The 23,301-nt window shown below is 55.5% G+C and overlaps 2 protein-coding genes across 3 annotated transcripts; both read left to right on the forward strand.

Annotated features, from left to right (window-relative positions):
* The first annotated feature begins 1,842 nt into the window (after positions 1–1,842).
* Positions 1,843–5,368, forward strand: LOC109317949. Its single transcript, XM_019546916.1, has 3 exons — positions 1,843–2,317; positions 4,652–5,292; positions 5,348–5,368. The coding sequence occupies exons 1-3, from the start codon at positions 2,260–2,262 to the stop codon at positions 5,366–5,368; spliced, it is 720 nt and encodes a 239-aa protein (XP_019402461.1). The 5' UTR covers positions 1,843–2,259.
* On the forward strand, positions 5,301–22,512 carry LOC109318090 (mucin-5AC-like). Of its 2 annotated transcripts, XR_002103179.1 has the most exons (6): positions 5,301–8,648; positions 9,124–9,363; positions 9,963–10,194; positions 12,146–12,275; positions 12,800–13,631; positions 22,501–22,512. XR_002103179.1 is itself a non-coding variant. In XM_019547131.1 (5 exons), exons 1-5 carry the CDS (start codon positions 5,425–5,427, stop codon positions 12,949–12,951), a joined length of 3,978 nt encoding a protein of 1,325 aa, XP_019402676.1. In that variant the 5' UTR covers positions 5,301–5,424; the 3' UTR covers positions 12,952–16,274. The 2 variants fall into 2 exon arrangements, 1 of the variants encoding a protein (XP_019402676.1); XM_019547131.1 differs by lacking the exon at positions 22,501–22,512 and having other exon boundaries at positions 12,800–16,274.
* The last annotated feature ends 789 nt before the right edge of the window (positions 22,513–23,301 follow it).

The raw sequence follows: 23,301 nt of genomic DNA on the forward strand, positions 1-23,301 counted from the left end.
AGCGTCACAATCCCGATGCCTGTTGCTGCAACGTGCTGCTTCCCTGTGCTCAGCCCTCGGTCTTGTGCAGTTACGCTGGGGCTGGGACAATCTTTTTCACTCCAAAGTGCTCAGCCCCATGGGCTGCTCTGGTCCTGGCCAGACGCAGCTGCCACCATACAGGTAGTTTCGGGAGTACGGGGTTTGTCGACCCAGGATAGAGCACTTGGGGGAAAAGAGAGGCTTGCAGCTGTGACTGCTGCCCAACAAACAATCCTTTGGTGCCTACTCACACCGCTGGGGAATATAAGTGATTTCGGTGTCTAGCTCTGTGGCTTTCCTTCTTGTCCATCCCCATCTTGATCCTGTCATGGTGAAACATCAGTGCAGGCAGCTCCGAGCAGGGAGGAGTTAATTCATCTTTCCAGCAGCCTCCTTCGCACGGTGAGTCAGCACTACTCTCTGCCAGGTGAATTCAGCTCCGGTGAAGACTCCTGTTTGACAGGCCTGGAGCAAAGCCCTGCATTAACCCCAGGTTGCGATACAGGAGAGCGGATGGCACCGCTCGGGTGCCCTGAGCTGATGCTGCTGATATCGTGGCAGCCTAAACCAGGCCAAAACAGCCATGGCCTGACCCTGGAAGCCATGTGTGCACAGCGTTGCTCTGTGGCACCTGCACCACTGATAAGCTTCGCCCTGAATTGCAAAGCAGAGGGCTGATCCCAGCCCCTTTAGTGTAGGCAGGCGACGATGGCGTGATTCCTCTGCAGGCACTTGTTAAAAGCCACGGTGAGACTGTGTGGGTTTTTTTGTTTTTTTTTAAACAAATACAACCTTTTCAGTTTTCATTAGGACACTCTCCTAATCCGCCTACATTCTGCTAGATAAGAGCTTAAACCCCTCTGCCCAAGAGGTTTATTTTTTTCCATCTGATATTTCGAATCATATTAAGCAAACATGTGTTGGGTGTAATCAAGCATTGCTTTGCAGTTTTCTTTTGCCGGCAGAAGACGGGTTGGCTACAGTTGTCGGCTGAGCAGCCGTCAGCTACTTAAGTGCTTCTGAAACAGAGGTGAATGCAATTGTTCTTTTGCATTTATATTTAACCGGATGAATTGTAACATCTAGTGCCATTCAGCCACAAAGCTTGAAAATGCCTGCCCAGCATTTGAATAATGGAGACCTGTAGCATCTGAGTGACGGGGGTTAAGCCTGACTCTTCCCCTTTCTCAGAGAAATTCAAGTGCTGAACAAGTCCTGCTGTAACCGTTAGAAATCCTTCCCTCCTAAGGGAGAAACTTACCCTCTATAGGTATCTCTTCTGTGTTGGGGTGGACAGAAATGATGACAGCTTGTCTCCCCTTGAACAACCTCTATCTTTCTGGCAGCTTCTGATTTCAATCGTAGTGGCAGGCAGGGGCTAAATCTGAGACGAGGCTCTGATTAAGATGTTAGCACTAGTCAATGCTAACTAAGGCACATGCTGGAGGGATTAAAGCCGGGCTAACTGACAGACCTCAGAAGCGGGTAGTCCCTGGGGGTTGTCACCAATTCCTGATTCAGGGTGTTTCTGCCTGGCTGTAGCTAATGCTATTCACTGCTTTCTCCAATGATCTGGTAAGAACTAGAAAATCACCGCTGATAAAATTTGCACCTGGTCTTGGGGTGAATGATGAGGGTAAAGTAGTGCTGTGGGGGGATCCAGACCAGCTGGGGAGCCAGGCTCATTCCTGAATAGGCATTTCACTACAGCCACATGCAGTTGTCTGTTTAGGAGCCAGGCGTGCGGGCTGGAGGGGGACGGGGCAAGGCTGGGGGGATAGCATCCTGGGCAGCCTACTTGTCTACTCCCAGTGGGAGCTCTTATTGAGCTGTGGCAAGAAGGGGCAGTGATTTTACCTTGGCATCGTGCACTGGGGAGGCCAGCGTGAGCGTCCTGCCGGCATTGAAAAATTAGGGTGTAGAAAAGAGGCCCATAAACCAAGTGGAAGAGCCTTGTGCTTGCCTCTGAAGAAGCTCAGACAGAGGAAATGACAGGCTGCTTCTCCCCATTGACCTCCCCAGCTGTCTTCATTACCAATCAATATGTTCCAGTTGGTGCGGGCTGGACTGGGACAGGTTTTTGGCTGCTCCCTGGCCTGAGCGGTTATAAAGTAACCCAATACCCTGCCCTTTCAAAACAACTGCCCATCCCTAAGAGGCAGCGGGACTGTCTTAGCTGGCTGCTACCTCTCAGAGCAATTTGTCTCTACACCCAAGTCCACCAGCCTGTTTCAGAAGATGCAGGAGAAATTCCCCGTTTTCCTTCTGATTGCAGCTGGGCTGCTGGGTCTGTCAGGTGAGTGACTCCTTCGGATCTAGCTCCTCCTGCTCCCGTGGTAAAGCTTAGCCCTGGTAGATGGCCTGGCCTCCTCCGGCAGCCCTGGGAAGGAAGGAGCAGCTCCACTTGCTCCCATGTTCCCAAAGGCTCAGTCTGTATTACGTGCAAGGCTGACCTGTCATTAGCACGACACGGGAACTAACTTAACTGCCTGAGCTCATTGGAAGCACTGATGTGGGGACAGATAAGCACATGGGGATCCAGAAGATCTCCCACTCGGCCGCGTAACCGGGGGGAGGGCAGCTGCGTCGGGTGCCACCTTTGGGGGAGGTGGGTGCCCAGTCGCGGAGCCGCCCGGCTACCCCTCTGCTTCCACTGAATTTATAATTGTTGCATTTCCCTCCCTACCCGGAGCATTTCTCATGCCCATGAGTACCTGCGGCAAAGCTTCTGTTCAAATCCCCGGTTCAGCAAAGCACTGAGCGAAGTTTGATTGTTGCCATGTCCCCTTGAGCCCCAGTTGCACAGGGTGAAAGCAAAGTGCGTGCGTCAATGCCTTCGTCAGGTGGAGCTGAAGGGCGAAGGGGGCGTCCTCCCCATATTGCACAGCCACAGCCTAAAATGCATGCCGGTCCCCGTGACTGATTTGTCATGCACCAGTCTCTGATACAAGACTGCAGCATCTTCTGAAAACCCTCCCTCTTGCATTCCCTTAAACTCCCCGCGGCCGCCAGCTGCAGTATCTATTCACCAAAGTCACTGCTGAGAGGTGAAGTCTTGCCTTGTCCCAGAGCATAATCAGAATGGGTTTGACCTCAAGTGCCAGCTTCGCTTTTTGTCCTGAAGCAAAGCAGGGCAGAGAGGACCGACTTGAAAACATTGCTGCCTGACCCCTGCCTTGCCTTTTGGAAGCTGGAGTTTAGTTGGTGCCGAAACACCTTTTAGCTTTACTCACCTGTGTTTGCTGCCAGGAGCCTACAGTAAAAGGCTTAATGTGTTTTCCTTCCAGCCAAGTTTCACATTTTAGTCACTGGCTTGGAAATTGCAATTGGGAATGTTCACTGCAGAGTGTGAGGAGGGGGAGAAGAGAAAACATGTTCAAAAGACAACGGCTCTTTCAACCCCAGGGCTCCTCCCGACACAACGAAGTGTCTATTCTTGGGTCCGAGAGGGGGTCCAGCATGCCCAGCCTGCTCTGTGCCCCTCTAGCAACACCAAACAACTTTCATCCTGTTTTGATCTGTCCTGAGCCACAAATTATACCTATGTAGCATGGGAGTGAGCAACCAGAGGGCACTGGTGAATCTCAACCTGATACAAGAACCAGGAGCTCGCCCTTCAGGAAGAAGGGGGGATGTATGTTTTAGATGCACCAGTACTCAGCACCTCTCTCATCTTGCAAACTGGGGACCTCCTTGCTAGAAAATGCTTGGTCCAGGCGGCTAAGTCAAGGGTGGAACCAACCTCCTTATGTCTTATTCCTTTGCTTGATGCAGGGATAGAGCCCTGCTGAGCTCACCAGCGGGATATGCCAGCCTGTAGGAAGTTTTGCGACCCTGGGACAGGAGAAGTTAGTGTCCAGTTCTCCCAAGTGGGTTTGCTCTTGCCCCCTTGTTTTTTCTTGTGCATGTTGTGGCCCTAAGCACATGTTGGGGGCCACAAACTAGTTCCTTGCCTATGTTGGTCGGGCCCAGTATCAGTGCACACAGCTGAGGCTGCAGTCGTCTATTAGCACCACTGGGAAGAGCTGAAGGCCCTTTCTGAACCCTCAGCCAAAGCACAGCTAGTCGGATGGGTACAGGTTATCCGATTGCCCCGCACCAGCCGCTCCTGGGCGTGAAGGCGGTGCCAGTGACCTGGCTGGGCAGGACCAGGGCAAGCCCCCTTTTGTGTGCATCATCTCGCTTTGCTGTAAGGGAGTTGTTGCGTCTGTAGAAGCGGTAACCTCAGGCTGGACTCGCCAACGCCTTGCATTATCTGGTACTCCACATGCCAAATTGGTGCTAAAGGGTGAGCCGGCCTATTTCACACCCATGTTGCACTGCCCTGATAGATGACCGGAGGGGTAGGCAGTGGAGGCTGGCGCTTACTGCGGCAGTGGTAGCAGCCAGTAGAAGGGATGGCATCAGGCCATACCTGCCTGGAGTTGCTTGCTTTCACTGCCCATGGCGAGCTACCCCTGCGAGCTGGTGAACGTGTGTTTACTAGAAAAGAAACAGGGCTTTTTCTGTTTATTAGGTGCCTCCAGAAATGAACTCCAGGTCAGTGAGCGATTAGGCCAGAGCTTTCTTGGAGGACTGCAAGCGAGAGCTCAGAGCAGCCCAGTGACCAGTGCAGTGTTTTCCGTTGCAGAAGACGACCCCGTGGAGGTGACCTTTCCATTTCAGACTCTCGCAGCTGACCCTGCCCGTGGAGCCGCAGCCAGCTTCAACGCTGCGCGTGCAGAGATGGCTGAGAAAGGCACCGACCAGCTCCTGGAAGAGTCGAGTAGAAACTCTGATGGGTCTGAACAGTTGCAGTCGGAAGGAGCCGTGTTAAATGCCCAGACCTCTGGCTTTTTCACCAGCGTGAGCACTCCTGTCCTAAGGCAGAAAACAGAGTCCTGGGTTGTGCAGGATACAGATGAGCCACTTCTAGGGAAAGCAGCAAGAAGGGAAAATGCTCCTGCATCCAGGCCCGGCACGGCAAGTGCAAGCACGGCGCAGTCCCGCCCCGGCGGGCCTCGGGCACCTCGGCCCCTCCGCTCTGCCGTTGCAGGCTCCGTGCCCCCGGAGGGGATCCGGGAGACAGCAGTGCCGAGTGCCAGGGCTTCCCCCGTGACTCGAGCTGTTGATTTCCGCGTGCCTATCCAAAGCCCCAAGGAGCTGTCAGTGCCTGCTGTCAATGCCACGCAGGCTCCCGCGGGGCCGGGGGGGGATCGGTTCCCTGCACTGGGCCCTTCTAGCGACAGGCTGGGAGAGAGCAGTCCGCAGGTCCGGCTTGACCTGGCTAGTGTGACTCTGGGTCTGGGTGCCAGGGTCACACCTGTGGCCTTCTTGCAAAAGCCAGTGTCTGGAGGACTTGCTGTGATCATTTCCAGGGCGAAGCAGCTGGCGCTTGTGGGGTTTTCCCCTCCAAAGAGAGCAATGACTGAGAGTCAGACCACCCTGCCCATCACATCTGAGCTGAGCACCCCAGGGAGCCCAGATGGCTTGTCTGCACTTCTGGCACCCCCGCCGGGGGATGCTCCCCCTTCTTTCATCCCAGGCCCCCCGGAAGTGCCAGCTCCGCAGGCCTCGTCGCAGTCCTTGCACAAGCTCCGGAGCAGAGCCGATGAGCCCCGGCTGACTTCGGTGACCCGGTCTGTCCCTCTTGGTGAATTAGGCCTTTCCACAGCAGGCAGGGAGAGGCGCGTAGAGCGCCCAACCTTGGCTCTGCCGTGTGGCATCGACCGTCAGGCAAGCGCCCGTGGCCCTGAACCAGCCAGGTCTCCCGAGAGCAGCGAGGCTGCAGCTGGTCGACCATCTCCATTAACCCAGCCACAGGCCCGTGCACTGCTATCCCAGCCAGCCGCCGCGGGACGAGCAGGGACGTCACCTGCATCCCCGGGCCGGGGGCAGCTGAGCTCAGCCACCCTTGTACCCACAGGGTCCCCGCCTCTGAATAGCGCTGATTCCCCTCGGCTGCCAGGCACGGCTGCTCCAGCTCGCACGGGGCTTCCTGCACCCCGCCTGTCTGCTTCCACAGCCCCTGGGCTCGTGCTGCTCAGAGATCCTGAAGAGACCGCGAAGCCCCCGGCGCAGGGGCTGCTCAATAGCTCCGGTGCCACCACCACCAGGAGCCTGAGAGCTTTCCGTGCCGAGCACCTGCTGCTCCCCGCGTCAGCTCAGTATCTGCCTTTCCTGGTCAGGAGCGCTGATGACGCGCTGTGTTTGCACCCCGTGCCGAACGCCCCTCCGTTGACAGCAGACCTCAGTGCCACCCTCCAGGAAGTCCTGCCGTCATCCACTGCGCTGTTGTCTTCCGCGTTAGACCCCGCCAGTTTAAAACGGCTGAGTCCTTCCAGCATCATTTTGGTGAAGCCTCTGTTTGTCCTTCTGCCTGCGGATAAGCCAGCACTGTCCATCCTACCTGCTTCTGCTGAAGGAGACAGGCTGGCGACTGCTTTTTCATTCACCAGCCAGCAAGACCGGGGATCGGCTACTCCCTCAAGCAGCCGTGGGATCCTGAACGAAGCCAGTTCCTCTTCCTCCACGAGTGAGGCTCCTGGAGCTGCGGCCGCCCTCTCTCCTGCTCCTGACCAGCTGCAGAGGCAAGCTGCTTCTCCAGCAGCACTTGCTGCTTTCTCAGCTTCAACAAGAGCCGTGAGCCTGTTTGGACCCCAAACCTCCACGTCCAAGCGTGTGCCATATCCACTGGGGGAGCTCGGCATGACAGCACCACCACCCCGGCCTGAGAACCAGGCCGAAGGGGCCGCATCACCTGCTGCCCCGACCCCAGAGGGGAATGAGACCAGCTCACTTGTACCAAGGGGAGCGTTTGCAGAGCACCTTAGTGTGGCCCCTCCAGCATTGAGCCTGCCCACCCTGCACAGCCCTCAAATGTCCACCGAAACGCTGCCTGTGGCTGAAAATCTGAGCTCTCCCACCGTTATCTCTCTGCTGCCAGCAAAGGGATTCTCTGGTTCTCCAACATCTGCTCCCCATGCTGAATCCAGGGGCACAGGGTGGCTTCAGCTCATTTCAAAGCTAACGCTGCAAAGCAGACGCCCTCATCTCGGCTCGGTGACCACGTCCGCCCTTGATAAGCGACATTTGGCATCCTCGGTGGGGAGCACGAACTTCCTGGCCGAGGCGCGCACCAGCCTCACGCCTCTGCAGTCCACTGAGTCACTTGGAAAGCCTCTGTTGCAAACTGAATCCATACCCAGCCCTGCACTGGCATCCTCAGTGCCGTCTGCTGGAAGCAACCGCTCAGATTTAGCAGCGGGCAACAATACCCCGTCAGAAGAGGTCACTGCACGCCATGCAGCAACGCCAACCCCTGCAGCTTCCACGAACGCTGGCCTCTCCAAGCCCACTGGATTTCTTCCCATCCCACCCAACCCATTCAGAACAACAGAGAAACCAGTCTTAGCATCAGGGCCTGCTTCATTTTCCACGGCGAGACAAACAGAAGCAACCGTTTCTGGGAAGCCCCTTGGGACCAGTACGCAGACACCGAGGCAGTCCAGGTCTTCTGCAGGGATGTCTGTATATGCGTCTACAAGTGTCCCCAGCTCCTCCACCCTGAAATCTAGCCTCACCAGCCTGGAGGCAGCTGGTGGTTTGTCCTCTCTAGTGAACTTAGGAGAAGAGGCCAAGCCCACAGAGAGCATTGCAGTAATAGGCAGTGCAAGAAGAGAAGGAAGCAAGGAGCTCTTGGGAACCACCATCTCTCTACCAGCTGCACCCAGCCCTGAGACACAGCTGTCAACCGCAGTCATCCTTGGTCTTAAGCCTGTCCCAGGGTCAGCCCGGCCACCTCTGTCTGCAGGACCAACAGCCCTTCAACAGGACGGTAAATTAGCATCAGGCAGTGTGCATCCTCGCTCCTCAAGGTCTCCATTTGCAGTTACTGATGATCAGGTGACTACTTTTCCGACGAGCAGGACAGCATCTCTCCCTGTGACTTCAAGCAGCAGGTCTGACCTGCTGCCTGCTGTTACCACCTCCAACGAGGCTACGACGGCATCGCCATCCCCTGGGGAGGCACGTGGCAGATCCGTCACGGAGGGTGGCGTGACAGCTGGCCAGCTGCCGGCTCAGGCCCCGGTGTCACTGTTGCCACAGCTGCCATCCGGCCGGCCAAGTCGCCTTCCAGAGAGGGCATCTTTGGAAGAGACTGGGAAGCTGCTTGGCCATTTTGATCTCAGCACTCGGCTCGCCCAGTCCACGGCTTCTGCTACCACAGTTGGGACCAGAGCTTCTGTTGCAACACAACCGGCTTTCACCTCCGACAGACTCATTGAGAAGACGGTGAGCCAGTTTTCTGTGTCAAATGCAGCGGCATCAGATAGCTTGGAGACTCTTCCAGCCACAGGCCTGTCCCAATTCCAGCCCACCTCCGAGAGCCTTTCTGATCCCTCTGAAGTCCCAATGGTCTTCACTTCAGAGAGGAGTCGTCCGCTGGATGTCACCGGCCCGGAGTCCTTTGAGAGGCCTGCCTTGCACACAGAGGCAGAGCAGGTGGCTAGAATAAGTGACGTGACTGAGGACACTGCGGGGGACTGGGGGACTGCTGCAGCGTGGCTGGAAGCTGAGCCCGTGGCACTGCAGAGCCGGGCACGGCAGCGGAGCGCGGGGCAGCTGGAGGATGCTCTTCTGGACGGGTGATTATCACGGGGAGTTGCTCTGACGTGTTCGTGCCTCATGCTCTCAGGGGTCTGACACCAAAGGCATTTACTCGGGGAAGCTGCAGGGTGCGTAGTCCCTGCCTACCTTCCCCCTTGAGCCCCTGAGCTGTTGCACCTGCATTTCAGGTTGCTTTTCAGAGCTCCTGTGTTATGTCCCATGTCTCGCTGTGAGAGCCCAGGGGACTAGCCGCTTGGGTGAGCCAGTGGAGAAAGCAGTGTCTGGTGCAGCATGACCCATCCCCGCCGCTGTGCTCCCCAGGGGCTGCTGGCTCAGGAGACGAGAGGCGACATTTTGGGAGCTGCAGGGATGTGGGTCACGGAGCAAAGTTAAAAGTGGCCGAGGCTCCCAACAGGATTAGGGAGGCTGCATGCCAGGCTCTTTGCTGCTTGTTCTGGCCAGGGGAGCCTGGGAGGGGTCCGAGTCTCCCTGTTCCCCCCTCTCCCCCTCCAGCTTTGCGGTCGTGTCCGACGACACCTGCGGCTCTGGGAACTACACTGCGCGGATGAGCCTGCGTCCCGCTGCAGAAGCCGCCCCGGGGGCCCACGCGCTGCTGTCTTCCCCGGAGACTTTCCTGGCTGTCATCGCTCTGCAGAGCAACGGCAGCCACCCTGTGCTGCGGATCCGGGCATGCTGCGTGACGCCCACCAGCAGGACCCCCGGCCCGGAGGCCGCGTGCTGTTTGTTCCCCGGGTCAGGCTCGGCTGGTGCTGGGAACGGGCTGGGGGGCTGCGTGATTCCTCCGAAGTCCGCTTGCTGCTGCAGGGAGGCGACCCCGAGCTATGCCATGCCCTGGGAACTGGGGCTGTGCTCCTGGCTCTTGCTCTGGGCCCTTCCCAGTGCAGCTAATGGGATCCCCAGCGGCAGGGAGGACAAGCCCAAGGCAGCAGAGGAGCCTTCTCCCGTTGCTCTGCAGCGGTGAGAGATCCTCCCTCTTGCCCTGGCCTGGCTGTGTCTGCCTAAGCAAACAGACCCCTTTCCTTTCTGCTGTTTGCACACGATCAGGCTCCCAGCAAACTCTGCTCCTCCAGGTCTTGGGGAACAAGCAGAAGGGCTGGAGCCCGGCTCTGCTGCTGGCTGCCTGGGTGGCCTTGGATGCCTTAGCCTGTTTGCGCCTTGGGGATTTAGGTGCCCTCATCTCTCGGCCTGTGACCTGGCCCGTATTGCATGGCGAGGGGCTGATGACGGACTGTGACAGCGCCCTTGTGCTGTGATCTGGACAGCGCGTGTCCTGCTAGCTGCCCACACCGGGGGCCTGCTAACGCCCCGGGGCTTTTGGCTTCCTTCTGTAGAGCCGGCTTCGAGGCTGGGAAACCCCATGGGCTGGCAGCGGCTGGGAGTGAAACCACCTTCCCCATCCCCACCAGGGTGCCGTTCGACTGCAGGCACATTCAGTCGCTCCACGGCGGCCAGTCCAGAGCTGCCAGCTTCACCATCCAGCTGTTCCAGATGCTGAACCACTCCGTGGCGTATCTACACTGCGAGCTTAACATCTGCCTGAGCAGCAGCCCTGGCTGTGAGCAGGTACGCGACTCCCCCACAGCACTGGGCAGGGGAGTGGCGGGCTGCAAAGGCGTGATATGGTTTCATGGTTAGTAGGGTCAGAAGGGACCTGAGCAGATCATCGAGTCCGACCCCTGCCATGGCAGGAAAGGGTACTGGGGTCAAATGACCCTGGCAAGGTGTTTCTCCAGCCTTGTCTTAAAGCCCCCCAGGGTAGGAGCCAGCACCACTTCTCTTCAAAGTGGGTCCCAGACCCTAGCTGCCTTGACCGCGAAGTCGCGCCTCCTGATGTCTAGTCTGAATCTCCCCTCCACCAGCTTGTGACCGTCACGCCTGGTCACTCCTGGCGGTGCTCGGGGGGAACAGGGACTCCTCCAGTGCCTGCTGATCCCCCTGACTAGTTTGTAACAGGCCACTAGATCCCCCTCGGCCTTCTCTTGTGGAGGCTGAACAGGTTCAGGTCCCGTCGCCTCTCCTCGTAGGGCCTGCCCTGCTGCCCCCGACCACGCGCGTGGCCTCCTCTGGCCCCTCTCCATGCTGTCCACATCCCTCCTGAAGTGCGGCGCCCAGACCTGGATGCAGTACTCCCGCTGCGGCCTGACCCGTGCCGCACAGAGGGGGAGGATCACCGCCCTGGACCTGCTCGAGATGCATCTGTGGATGCACGACAGGGTGCGGTCGGCCTTCCTGACCGCGTCCCCACACTGCCGGCCCATGTTCATCTTGGCATCAGTGATGACCCCCAGATCCCTTTCTGCCTCCGTGCTGACAAGAGGGGAGTTCCCCAGCCTGTAGGTCTGGTGCCGGTTGTTCCTCCCGAGGTGCAGCACCTTGCACTTGTCTGTGTTGAAGCCCATCCTATTCTCGTCCGCCCACCCCTGTAACCTGTCTAGGTCTGATTGCAGCCTGTTGCATCCTTCCAATGTACCCACGCCCCCCCACATCTTAGTGTCATCCGCAAATTTGAACAGGTGCTTTTTCCCCCTCGTCCAAGTCACTGATGAAGATGTTGAACAGTGCGGGCCCGAGGACCGAGCCCTGGGGGACCCCACTGCCCACGTCCTTCCAGGTGGAGCAGGACCCGTCCACCACCACCCTCTGGGTGCGGCCCTCCAGCCAGTTGGTGACCCAATTGGCTGTGCGGGTGTTGACACCACAGCCCCCAGTGTCTTAATGGGAACGGGGTGAGAGACAGTGTCGAAGGCCTCCAAAAGTCTATGAAGACGATGTCCACTGCTCCCCCTGCGTCTAAGGATTTGGCGACCTGGTTGTAGGAGGCCACCAGGTTGGTTCAGTGCTCTCCCCCGTCCCTCGATAAGAGCAAAGGGCCCAGGGGAGAGTTGTGCTCCCAGGGTCCCTGCCTAATCATGCCCTGTCATGCCCCCAGGCCACAGCTGAATCTCCACTCTCAGTTCAGCTTCCCCAGCTCCCAGCACCTTATTTCCACCCCGCCGCCCCACGCTGGTTACTGTTGTAAGAGCCGTGTCAGCAAACGAGCACGCGGTAACCTCATGGCACCACCCCATGGACCGGCGCTGCCCCCCTCCTGCATGGCAGAGCTAGCGTGCCAGGGGACGTTGCCACGGGTTCTCACTACAGAGAGGTCTGGGTCTCTGCACCTCGGCCCCCAGAGTTTGGGAAGCTTCAGAGATTGGCATGGTTCTTCATTTTGGTCTTTGCTCATCATCTAGCAAATGGGGATGAGCAGCCTGGGAGTGAAACCTGGAGGAAAGGCAGAGAAATAATTGACTGCAGCCTGTACGGGCTCAGAAAGGCGTTAGGATAATGACAACTTGTGCAGGGGGAAGGGACAGGGGAGCACGGATTGAAACTGGGGCTGGCCAAACCCTGGAGACTACCGTAGGGAGCGACTCCGGGTTGGGTGGAAGGGAGTCATCTCCAGCACTGCTCTGGCCACCAAAGCTTGGCTTGTGCAGCAGAAACCCAGATCCCCCCTTCGTGTCTTTCCTAGGGCTGCCTTGATGGCGCAGAGGCAGCTTCCCAGCCCAGCGGCAGGAGCAGCTCCGGCAGCCCGCACAACCTGGTGTCAGTCGGCCCCGTGAGGAAGGTGAAGGGCGCCTTTCCCTCGGAGCAGGTGGAAGGTGGGTCTCTCCCCCGCGCTCCTGACTCTGCTCCGAGTCACGTCTGCTTCTCCGTGTGCTCTGCGGCTCCAGCCCGGGTGGGATCGGGCAGGTGAGGAATCCACGGTGGGGTGTTTGCAGACATGGTCAGCGCCTCCTGTAGTCACTGCAGGGCTCAGTCCCCAGCACCTTTTGACTTGCGAGTCTCCCCAGGCTCTGAAGTCCTTGCAAATCCTGTCTGGCACAGGACAGGTCACGGCTGATCTCCGCAGGCGGCAGCCGTCTTCTGCATGAATTCGATGCCGGGCGAGTGCCAGTGACGGGGAGATTCAGCCTGGATTTCACCGGCTGGGTTTCCTGCCCCAATGCTGCCGCTTTGAGTGGCTCGTCCATTTGTATGGCATGAGCTGCCACTGGGCTCAGTGACTTTGCATACCTGCCCACAGCGCGGGCAGTGTCAGGGGAACAGTCGGGCAGGGCAATGGGGAGAGCGGGGCTGCAGCTTTGACTCTGCTGCTCACAGCTGGGCTCCTTTGCTTTTCCAGGCCCTGCCTCCATCATGATTGTACCCGTCCTGCTGGGCTCGCTGACTGGCCTGGCCGTCCTGGGGAGTGTTTTTGTCTGTCTCTGGCTGCATCATAGACGCAAGACCCTAAGCCCTGGCAACCCGTTTCTCAGAGCCAGGTCCGGCCTGTGAACTGCAAAGCCCTGGCTGCCCCCCAGCCTCCAGGCTGCCTCCATTCGCATTCACATGGGGCTTGCAGTTCATTTTACTGTGCATAACGTGCTGCTTTTGTAGAGCTGCTGCTCCCCAGGCAGGGAGGGACTGGCCCCAGGCTGTTAAGTACTCCTTTCCTTTCTTTCCTTCAGCATGAGAGAGCCCCAGTCCTGCAGAGCAGGAGGGCAGGGAGCTGTAGGGGCCAAGCAAGAGAGCTCCCCACCCCTGAACCCCCAAAACTCTCCCTATGTCTCCAGCCCCATAGGATGCAGCTCTCCCACCCTTGGGAGCACGGTTTGTGTGGGTGGCATGGGGAGGCTGTCACTTGCTTCCTATTTCAGACTCTGGGCTCTCCAAGTGGAGAAGCATTGGAGCAGGGTCAGCCTTGAGTGGCACCCTGAGCTTCTTCCCACCCAAAATGCTCCTCCAAAGCACCAGGCAGCCTGGGCCCAAGAAGGATGAATATAGGTATTAGGCCTAGGTATAGGTAAAGGTACTGGTATAGATAGTCTGTCATCCTGCCGGGAGCTGTACGCAGTGGGGCTCTGCATAGGAGAGCTGCTCAAATGGAGGTACTTGCAGGACACTCCTAACTCTCTACAGCTCCAAGCAGACATACCCCATTATGAAAGCATTAGACACAGCCAAGATTAGAGACAGTAATAGTGGGGTGGGGCTCCTCTAAGGGGTTCCTGAAATTTTCATCAATGGAAACGCGGAGGATGAACACAGCAGGCAGGTTAGACAGGCAGACGGGAACTGTTTCTCTTCCTTCTCAGCATTCGGTGCCTCTGTGAGTCAATATTGCTTTTTCCAGTTGTTGAAGTCTCTCCTGCTCTGTGATTTATTAATCAATGTTCTGCTTTCTTGCAAGATTGTTTTTTAAAGCAAGGCAGAAGAACTTGAGAGACTCGACATGCATGGGATTCATCAGAAACTCTGCTTCCCAAGGGATTTGGGATTTTACTTTTAAAGTAGATAAGCCATTGTGTCTGTTCCAAAAAACAGAAAACAGCCCCGAGCACTGCATTTACACTCTTACATTGGCCTTCATGCGGAGAGTCTCTCGGCTGAGCTTTGAATGCAGGAACCACCGAGATCGGTAAGGTAACGATTGCGTAAGTGCTAGTGCGAGACCCTAGAGCAGCCGTAGGGAAGAACAGGAAATCCCTGTATTGGCAAAATGCAAATACCCCCCTGTTCATTCCCTGCTGTTTTTTCCTTCCCGAAAACAAAAGAAACACAGAAGAATTCACCATCTCCCAAGACACAGGCAGCAGCAGTGAGGCGGGGACCTTTGCTCATAAAGCCTAGTGAGTCCAGAGAGCAAAAACGCCTGTTTCTCATCTTTCCCCCATGATCTGGTCTCCGTACACAGGAGCCCCCGTCGGGTGATTTTTCACTCCTGAATCTCCCCTTCTCTCCACGATGGAGCACGGAGGTCTCTGCCCACGCAGCAATGAGCTCCTGGGCTCTGATGTTTGTCCACGTAGCATCAAACCTGCAGCCTAGTGCTTGGGAAATCCTAAATTCCCACCGCCCCTCCCAGCCCATGCTTGATGTGCCAGCAGATGAGCCCAAGTGCTAGTGGAAATACAGCAGTTGCTCCCTTGGATGAAAGAGTTGTAGGCTCCAGACAGGAGCAGCTTATGGGGCTGAAGAGACATGTCAAAGCCACTGCAGCTCCAGATGAAAGGTAGTTTACAGGTGCATGGGACCCGATATCTCAGCTTCTCCTATAGCAGTGGTGTTGCTCTGAGTCTAGTTTGAGGCTTTCCCTGGTGCTGGGATGAAATCCCCTCTCTGTGAATACAGCTGAGCAAGGCAAGTAGCAGCCAGACCTGCCCTGTGACTGCCAGGCTTTGCAGGAGCCCGGGGTCTTGAACGGTGCCCCTGTCGGTGGAGATGCCAGTCTCACCCATCCTCTCATTTGGGGTCTGTCTCCCGTGTGTGCCCCAGCCAGCTCCATGTTCCCCCCCCCCAGTATTTTGAGCCACCCAAGCTTCTCTTGCCTTCCTTTCTAGTGCCTGGTGATATATATTTTTTCTTTTTTCCTCTTTCAATGTGTCCTCTCCATTGCAGGCATCTCTCACAGAGACCACTGCCCCCCTTGGAACTGCCCCAAACTTTGCAAGTAAATAAATAAATGAAATGGTCCAAATACACCCAGCTTCAGCTCTTGGCCCCGGCGGGGAGTTTGACTCAAGCATGTTTCCTCCATCTTTCCTGCCCTGGGAAGTTCTCCAGAATTGCCTTACTTCTTTCTCATCTCCCTTCCCCTGCGGCCCTGCAGATGTGAGCGCTGTCATGGGATAACCCCACGCTTCGGTGCATGTCCTGTCCTCCCATTGAAGAGACCCAGCCTAGCCCCGGGCAGGGTAAACTCAAACTGCTGCCTTGTCCCCTGTGTAATCCCTCAGGGGGAATGCTGGAGTCTAGCCAGTGGCTTTCCTTTTTCTTGATGATGAAAGGAGTTCAGAAACTAGAGGGCATGGCCCTTTAAGGACCAGGTGGCTGGGGGGCTAGTAAATCCAGCGTAATTATCAGCCCCAGCTGGGAACTGGGCAGGTCTTGCCTAAGGGCTGAGAGAGCAGTAGGAGTCAGACCGGCTCTTGCAGCGGACTGAGAAACACGGGGAGTGGGGGCCAAAGGGACGGCACTGAGGGGTTTGCAGGCTGCACTCTTCTGGCTTGAGATTTTGGTTTAGTTTTATAGAAAAATAGAGCTGTGACATGGGCATGGCAGTGAGTCCTTCCAGGGCTAGGGGAGGAGGATGGCTGCTTTCTCAGCAGACAAGCAGCTGCTGCTGATACAGCCAGCATTGTTGTGGCTCACTCCTTCCCCAAGGGGTTAGACCAGTGATTATCAGCCCTGGGGTAGGGCAGAAATCCATAGATTGGCAATCTGCAGGAACAAACCCACAGCTGTGGTCCATCTGAGTTGTTTGCAGTAGGGAAACTCGTGGGGTGGGGCGAGGTTCTGTGGGCAAAGAAAGGGAGTGGAAACTAAGCATTGACACTTTTAAAGGGGTGCCTTGAGTTTTAAAACAGTTGAGACCCAGTGAACGAGACCGAGACCCCAGCAGCCACACTTCAGCCAGTCCTTGGATTTTAAGGCACATTGACACTGATGTGTAGACGAATGCCAGCTGCGCTTCAACCGAGGAGCATTTGCAGCAAGTCAGCAGCCGCTCCCCTAATTGAAAATGCAGACTTCTCATATTTAAACAGCTCCAAAATCTCTTGCTGGGATTTCAGCTTAAGGACAGGTAAACAGCTGTCAAGGGAATAACATGAAAATGGTATTAGCTGCAGACAGACAGCCCAAACCAAGCCTGAGGTTCCTGCTCCAGGGTGGCTGGAGGAGGTGTTCTCTGGTAGCAGCGCTTGCAGATCTGCCCCAGAATGGGTGCGTCTGGAAACACGCGGACTTTCAAAACCCTGCAAACAGAGTCCTGCATTCTGCACAGAGCACCTCCTGTGCAAATCCCTGCTGCAGTCCTCAGGGTCCCTGAAAACAGATGATGCCACTGAGTGAAGCCAGGCTTGAAAGGGTGACCTGTCCCTGTCTAGCACAGTGCTGGGGGCTGCTGTTCCTGTGCACGGATCCTGACTGAGCCTCCCTTTCACCCAGCTGCTGCGCTGGGTTCAGGCACAGGCTGTGTGGACTGGGTGCGGGCAGGGTAGAGTTGAATGCACGTCTGTAAAGAACAGGTTGGGATTCAGGCCTGGTATGAGTGGGTATGAAACTTCCAACTAGGAGTTGCATCTCTTTAAATTTAGCTCCAAGTTTGCAGGGAGAAGGACAGCCAGGGACTGATGCAGATCAGGGAGCCTGTCCTCGCCTCTTGGCTGCAGGTGTCTCTGGTGATTGCATCCCGTATGAAAGTATTAGCCTGTAATTGCCTCTGGCTGTGATAGCTCCTGGAGCCCCAGGGCAGAGGTGTGTGGCGCTAGCAGCCCTGGCTCTGAAGGGTTCAATCAGGAGTTACAAGCTGCCAAAGCTGTAAGTGCAGTTTGGGGGTTGCTGGCATGTTAGAAGCAGTCCTAGGAGTGCAAATGCAATTAAGGCATGGACCAGTTAAGGCAGGACTGTTCCTGTTTGCACCTTAGCCCTATTAGAAAGAAAGGTCAGGGGAGGGCCACACTGGACCCCTTCTTAATTAATACACAGTCTGCAAAGGGAGCATCACTGGAGCTGAGCTCCGGACCTTTTCTGTGCTCAAAGCCCAAGGCTCTGCTACTGTCGATGATGCGGTCCCATCACCTGGTGGTAATGGTGGGCTGTGGTCCTGTCTCCTGAGGTATACCTGAAAGGTGACAAGGGCATTAAATCGGTGTTTTATATAGCATGGGGCAAAGAGCGCGGGGCAAGGGAGGCAACAGCCTCCTGCTTCCTAGTGAGCACCACTCACGTGGCAACCTGTTTCCTCCCTGTGCTCCCTTCCTCCTGCAGCAGCACAGATGACTTTGCTCGCCTGGGAGAGCATTGCTGGGGGTGAAAAATAAAGAGGACACAGGCAGCGGGAAAGTGCGCTCCCTGGGTCCGTAACATCAGGGTCTTTTCCAGGATCTGCACTCGACCTCAGAAAATGCGTCCCTTTCCTCCTTTCTCCCTTCCGCTCCCTGCAGTTACAGCTATGATCGCAGGGCATCTTCCACAACTGAGCCTCAAGTTTTCAGTAACACGTCCCCCTGCAGCGCTGAAGGGAGCTGGGCTCCAGCGTCCGGATCTTTAACGATTCACCGCTCATTGTTTCTCCCTGGCTGTTAGTCCTGGTGCTCCTGCAGGGCCTGCGGCCAGCAAACACCCGAGTCAACAGAGAAAGGGTGGCCTCCTGGTTTAGGCCCGCTGGTGATCTGCATTTTTTTGTTTTTAAGGAAAATTTTTCATGTCCCATTAGCCAGATAAGGTCCCAATCCATTTGAATCATCCAAGAATCACACATGGTCCTGCTGCAAGTATCTTCCACCCCTGCCTGGGCTTCAGATACTTCCAAATCCTATCTGAACTTGTGGTAGAAATGAGATCTTTTCTTAGACCAACGGGATTTTTGCAAAAAAAAAATCTTTATCCTATATCCTATCTATATTTTTTGTCCAAATCTTATCTGCATTCAGGTCTTGCTGCTGCCTCTGACCTTGGGCAAGCTGCTTAGGGCCAGGTTTTCAACACAGCCCAGTGGAAAATGTTGCCCAGAGGATTTGTCTTTGGCAGGGCTCAGCTCTTGGGAAATGCGGCCTTGCCTCGGGGTGCTGGGGCTTTGTGGGGAGTCTGGCCTTGTTCTGCCCCTCTGCTCCCCATACGTACCCCTTCTCCCTCTAACCTGCATGTGGTCCAGGCTAGTTATCTTGCAAGCTGTTTGGGGCTTAGCACAACAGGGCCCACACTTAGTTCAAGGCTATCCCACACTCCAGCAAATCAGAACAATGATGACAAGAGCTGCCCTTAAAAATAAGCTTTGTTTGCGTGACCCAGGGCACTGGATACTGCCTGATGCTTTATTATCTGAAAACTCTATCATCTGCTAAGATCATCTCAGGGACCTGATTAATGGCAGGGAAGTTGGCAGGGGAATCAACCCACAGCACCAGCTCCAGGTTGAGCCCTGTCTGCAAATTGCTAATGCAGCGTTGCTTAGTAACTACTCAAGGATAAAAGGCAGAGGGTAGTTTGGACAAGCCCGGCTGGAGTAGTAATATCCAGTAATTATGGCCAAGGGCTTTGGAAGAGGCAGGTACAGTTGAGTGCAGTCCTGGCCTAATCCAAAGGGGATCTGAGAGCATTTGGCAGCGTGGGCCGGAGCCGTGGCTGCCTCCAATGCTATCTGCTTGATTTCCTCGAGCTGAGGACCGCGGTGCTGCTTTCAGGTGTCGTATTTGTTCAGAGAAAATCTGCTTCCCAGATCGTCTGCATGATGGCAGACACGGGCACTGCTGCTAGAGGAGGGTGGGACGGCTATCGCAATCCTTCCTGCATGTGCGGCGCCTTATTACGTACGTCTCATTCGCTCAGCTTGGCGCTGTATCGATTCAGCAGGGGGTAGGGGGAGTGGATGTCGCTGCTGTTTTCATATCCTGCAATACATTTAAGTAGCACAAAACCCCAAATCCAATTGCTGCATAATTCAGCAGTTCCATTTCCGTCGCTGCTCTTACAGCAACCCAAGCTGAGCCCGTACGCTGCAGCATGCTCTCCACTAGCATGGCTTAATTAGATTCATAATGAAAATAACTGAGCGGGGCAAGAGGGGTTGAGAAGGCACGAGGGAAATCTGTTCCTCCTGCGCAGCAGTGCCACGGTCGCAGAACGAAGCCAGGGAGAAAACTGCCTGCTTGCGGCCAGGTTCCCATAGGAGGCAAAGGGCCCTGGGCAGTGCCCGGAAAGGTCACTTCAGTACCTTCCTCATGACATGTGAACCTGAGTGCAAGGAGCCAGGTCTCAGATGGGCAAGGCCCTGCTGAGAGAGGCTCTGGGGAATAGGGCAGTGTCTTACTGGAGGAAGGCTCCTGCATCCGGGCCAGGATGGAGGAGAGCGTCTCTAGAGGGAAGCAGTAACTGGAGAGGCTGGCACCCTCCAAAGGGACCGGTCCTTTGCAGACACACATTTTAGAAGCTGCCAGCCCCTAAAAGCAATGGGCCTGGCACCGCTGGTCTGCCTGTTCCTCTGCACACCTGCCTGGCAGCAAGTTTTGGTTCTGGGTCCTTGAGCTCTGAAACCACGAACCCCTTGAACTCTATCAGGTGGTACCAAAAAGTGCCGTTCAGTGGTGCCCTTTGGCTTCAGGGGGTTCAGATCCAGCTGTCTGTTGTCTGGCTCGAAGCACAGGACTGGTCTCATCGACATCAAGGTGCTTCAAGTTGCAGCCAACTGATGTGAATGCGGGAAAATGCAAGGTCAAGGCCAAGGCCCATCATCTATCTGTCAGCGCCTCCTGAGATCGGGAAGAAAAAAGGATTTTGCCTCTCTTGCAGAATGAGTAACTGTGCTAGAAGGGGAGGAAGCTTATTAAAAATTAAAGCCAGCAATTAAACCCACAGAGTGCTGACATTGGTCCTGCAAGAGCTGCGGGTGAAGGGCTGGACATGAACTACGGCACGGCCTCTCAGGGACTGCCAGCATTTAGATCTCCGCATCGCCAGATGTGCCATGGCCTATTCTTATATCCCACCCTGAGTGGGGGTAGGAATCCCAGACCAAGCCTTGTCCTCCTCGCTGCTCCCTTCACGTGCTTTTTGAGATGAAAACTTTGCGCGTGGCTCTCTGTGCAGCTGAAACTCTGCATCCCGCATGGTGTCAAAAAGATTTGACTTGGCGCCCGTCCGTCAGCATCTGCTTTGAAACGACTTCACAGAAAAACCTGGCTGGCCCCAGCAAAGCTTTCAGTCTGGATGACTTCCCCCTGAGTTTTGTCAATAGTTAGTTCACTTTCCATCGTATTAACTTGCTGCTCTTGTGTCCTGACAGTCCAAGGCGAGATCTGCAGAGACTCCACGTTCAGTCTGTACAATCAGCAGAGCTTTGTGCTGGGTCCATTTAACATGTCTTTTGCCTCTCCCCACCTACCAAAAACCAAAATTAGGATAAAACCATATTCTCTGAAGAAAACGGTTCTTCACTGGAAAATTGTTGGCAGTGCTGGGAATGATGAGTCCAGCCCCCTGGACCTTTCTGGGATGACCCAGGGCTGGACGGTGCGGGCTTTGTCTGATACAGCCCGACACAGATTGCAGACACTTTGCAGATCAAGAATAGCACTTGCTACAGCCCCCAGCCTCTGAGAATATGAGGCTGTTTGCACGAGGCCTGGAAGAGCAGGGTCAGTTTTGCAGGTGTCATGAAACAGCTCGGTCTCATCGGGGTTGTCACTGATCTGCAGAAAGCCGCAAGGGAGGGTTTGTTGCAGACAAGGGAAAGCCGCAGTGGTTTTGGTGAGGTGGGGAGGTCAAAAAACCTCCTGGTCCTCGCTAGGGAATTCCCTACAGAAGTTTCCCTGGCCCCTTGAATCCCTCCTTTACGCTCCCCTTTGCTGGAGGCTCCCAACAAGCCCCAGAGTGCTCTGGGAGACGGCACGCCGAGACCACTGGCCACTGTCTGAATCGAGAGCCTCCTGTGCTGTCAGATGTCACTCGTCCATCCCCCTGGGGCTCCTCGCCTCTGTCCCCCGTTTATTCACATCCTGCGTGGTTCCTGTCTCTTCCAGTCAAGGGAGGAGTTGGGGAGTCTGCATCTTTCCTCCTCTTTTGGCATCGCAGGAGCTCTGGCATCATTTTTATCACGTCCAAAATATGCCCCTCTTCTTCCCTGGCTGAGTGTGGAGAGAAGGGAGGGTTGAGTTTTGGTTACCGAGTCACTGCGTTCCCGGGGGCAGCTGGCTTTTCAAAGGGCAATGCACGGTCCAGCATGTAACCCCCCCTCGGCCCAGCAGCAGAGAACAGTTGAGTCTCCACGTCTTCTTGGCCACTCTTAGCCTTGCTTTGCACACTCCCCATTTCCAGGCTTTGTTAGTGCCAACATTCATAAGAAACAGAAGCCCTCCTCGTTGCGTGCTTCGATTGGAGCCGGGGGGTGAGTTCAGACTGGGGAACCCTCTCCTGCCACCGCAAAAGGGAGTGCTCCCTCCCTCCCTCTCCCTGCCTTTGAGGGGCCGTTAGATCGCACTCCAATTAATGTCATGTCTGCTGTCCCCAGGGGAGGAAAGACCGAGGGAAGGCTCCTCTCTCTGCCTGTCCAGCTGTGATGGGGCTGGGGCTCTATGCTTTTGGATACTGACTCTAACTGAAGCCTGTCAAAGGAGATAATGTAACTTAAATACAAACCAATTAAATTCCCACTGATTAGCTGGCTGTTGTTTCTGGGAGATCAAGGGCAAACACTTTTCCTGTGGATTATTTGCTCTTTAATGCCAGCCTGATAAGGAAGGGGGAGAGGGGAGGGGAGCGCTCCAGAGGCCTTTTGTGCTCAGCCAAGTGCTCTTCTGAGTCCCCAGCGCTGTCGGCCGCACTAGCACCTGGTGCCAAAGTCAGCCCGGGATTTCAGTCCGGGGGCGCAAGGTGGTTCTGATTCAGGGCGAGGGGTGACTCAGTGTCTGCAGGAAGCCCCTTCCATGAAAGCTGCTTCCTCCTAGGAAAACACCTTCCTGGGTGGCGAGAATGAAAAGCTGTGGAGGTGAAACATCAGCAGAGCCTCCATGGGACTCACGGGGTGTTCTTGGTATGGGGCCAGAGAATCCAATGTCATAGGCCAAGCCTATGGGGCAGTTCTACTCCTGTCTCTGCCACTGACTGTCTGTGCAGCCTTGGTCAAGTCACTGTCCATCCCTGTTTCCCCCTTTGACTGGTTGGCTTATTGGCTCTTCAGGGCACAGAGTGTGTCAGAGCAGTGCTCAGCACAACACAGCCCCAATCCTGGTTTGGGTCCCTATAGCTACTATAAACAATCCAGGTCTCGAGTCTTCCAAAAGACCTGGGCCCTACATTAGAAGCACCAGGAAGCCGGGGAGGAGTGAGCTAACCCAGCTCACGGAGGGAAAGGAAAAGGGGTTGTAGGTAACAGAGATGAGGCCCCGCACAGAGCAGCAAGGGGGAGCTCCCCTCTCCCTCGGTGGCTTTGCCCTGGACTCCATTAGGTTGTGCTTCTCCAGGCGCAGAGAAGGGACTCCTTATTCTGCCCTCATCCTTTTCAGCATCTCCCAGTGCTTTCTGGCCACGGTCACCAACAGCTGGCCCAGGGCATGAGCTGGACGAGGATGAACATGGACTTGGGGGGCACTGGAATGATGGAGGATCATCCGGACCCAGTGTTTGGACTTTTATTACCTCCTCTAGTCTCTGAGGACAACCTGGTAGGACGGGCTTATTTTTTCTTGTATTTCTTGAGATCTATAAAAGCCTTTCCAGACTTCCTCCCACCTCCAGTTGCCACCAACTTAACACAGACACGGCCAAGCAACTTGGGAAAGAAAAGCAAGTTTGCAATCAGCATTGAGGTACGCTGTTACTTGCCATATGAGAGGGAGAGATAAGCAGGGGATATTTTTTAAACATTTCCAGTTCATTAAGAGCCAGGGGTTGCCTAAGAAGTGTGAGCCCTGTCAGCAAAAAAAAAAACCCACAAAAAGAAAAGAAAGATACGGTGGGCTCAAATCGCTGCTTGGTAGCGTCTGTGTCGAGGGAAGACCCAGAAGAATATAGCACAATAAAAAGGCATTTATTTAAAGAATCAGGAAAGTTATTAAAGCAAAGTTGCTCTCTGCCTTCCAGGGTCTTTAAATCGCATTTGGATTTGTGTAACCTTTTGACAGCTTCATTCTGCTCTGGGCATTTCAT

Source organism: Crocodylus porosus, unplaced genomic scaffold (assembly GCF_001723895.1).
Source record: "Crocodylus porosus isolate Cpor-Errol unplaced genomic scaffold, CroPor_comp1, whole genome shotgun sequence".
NCBI classification, from domain to species: Eukaryota; Metazoa; Chordata; order Crocodylia; family Crocodylidae; genus Crocodylus; species Crocodylus porosus.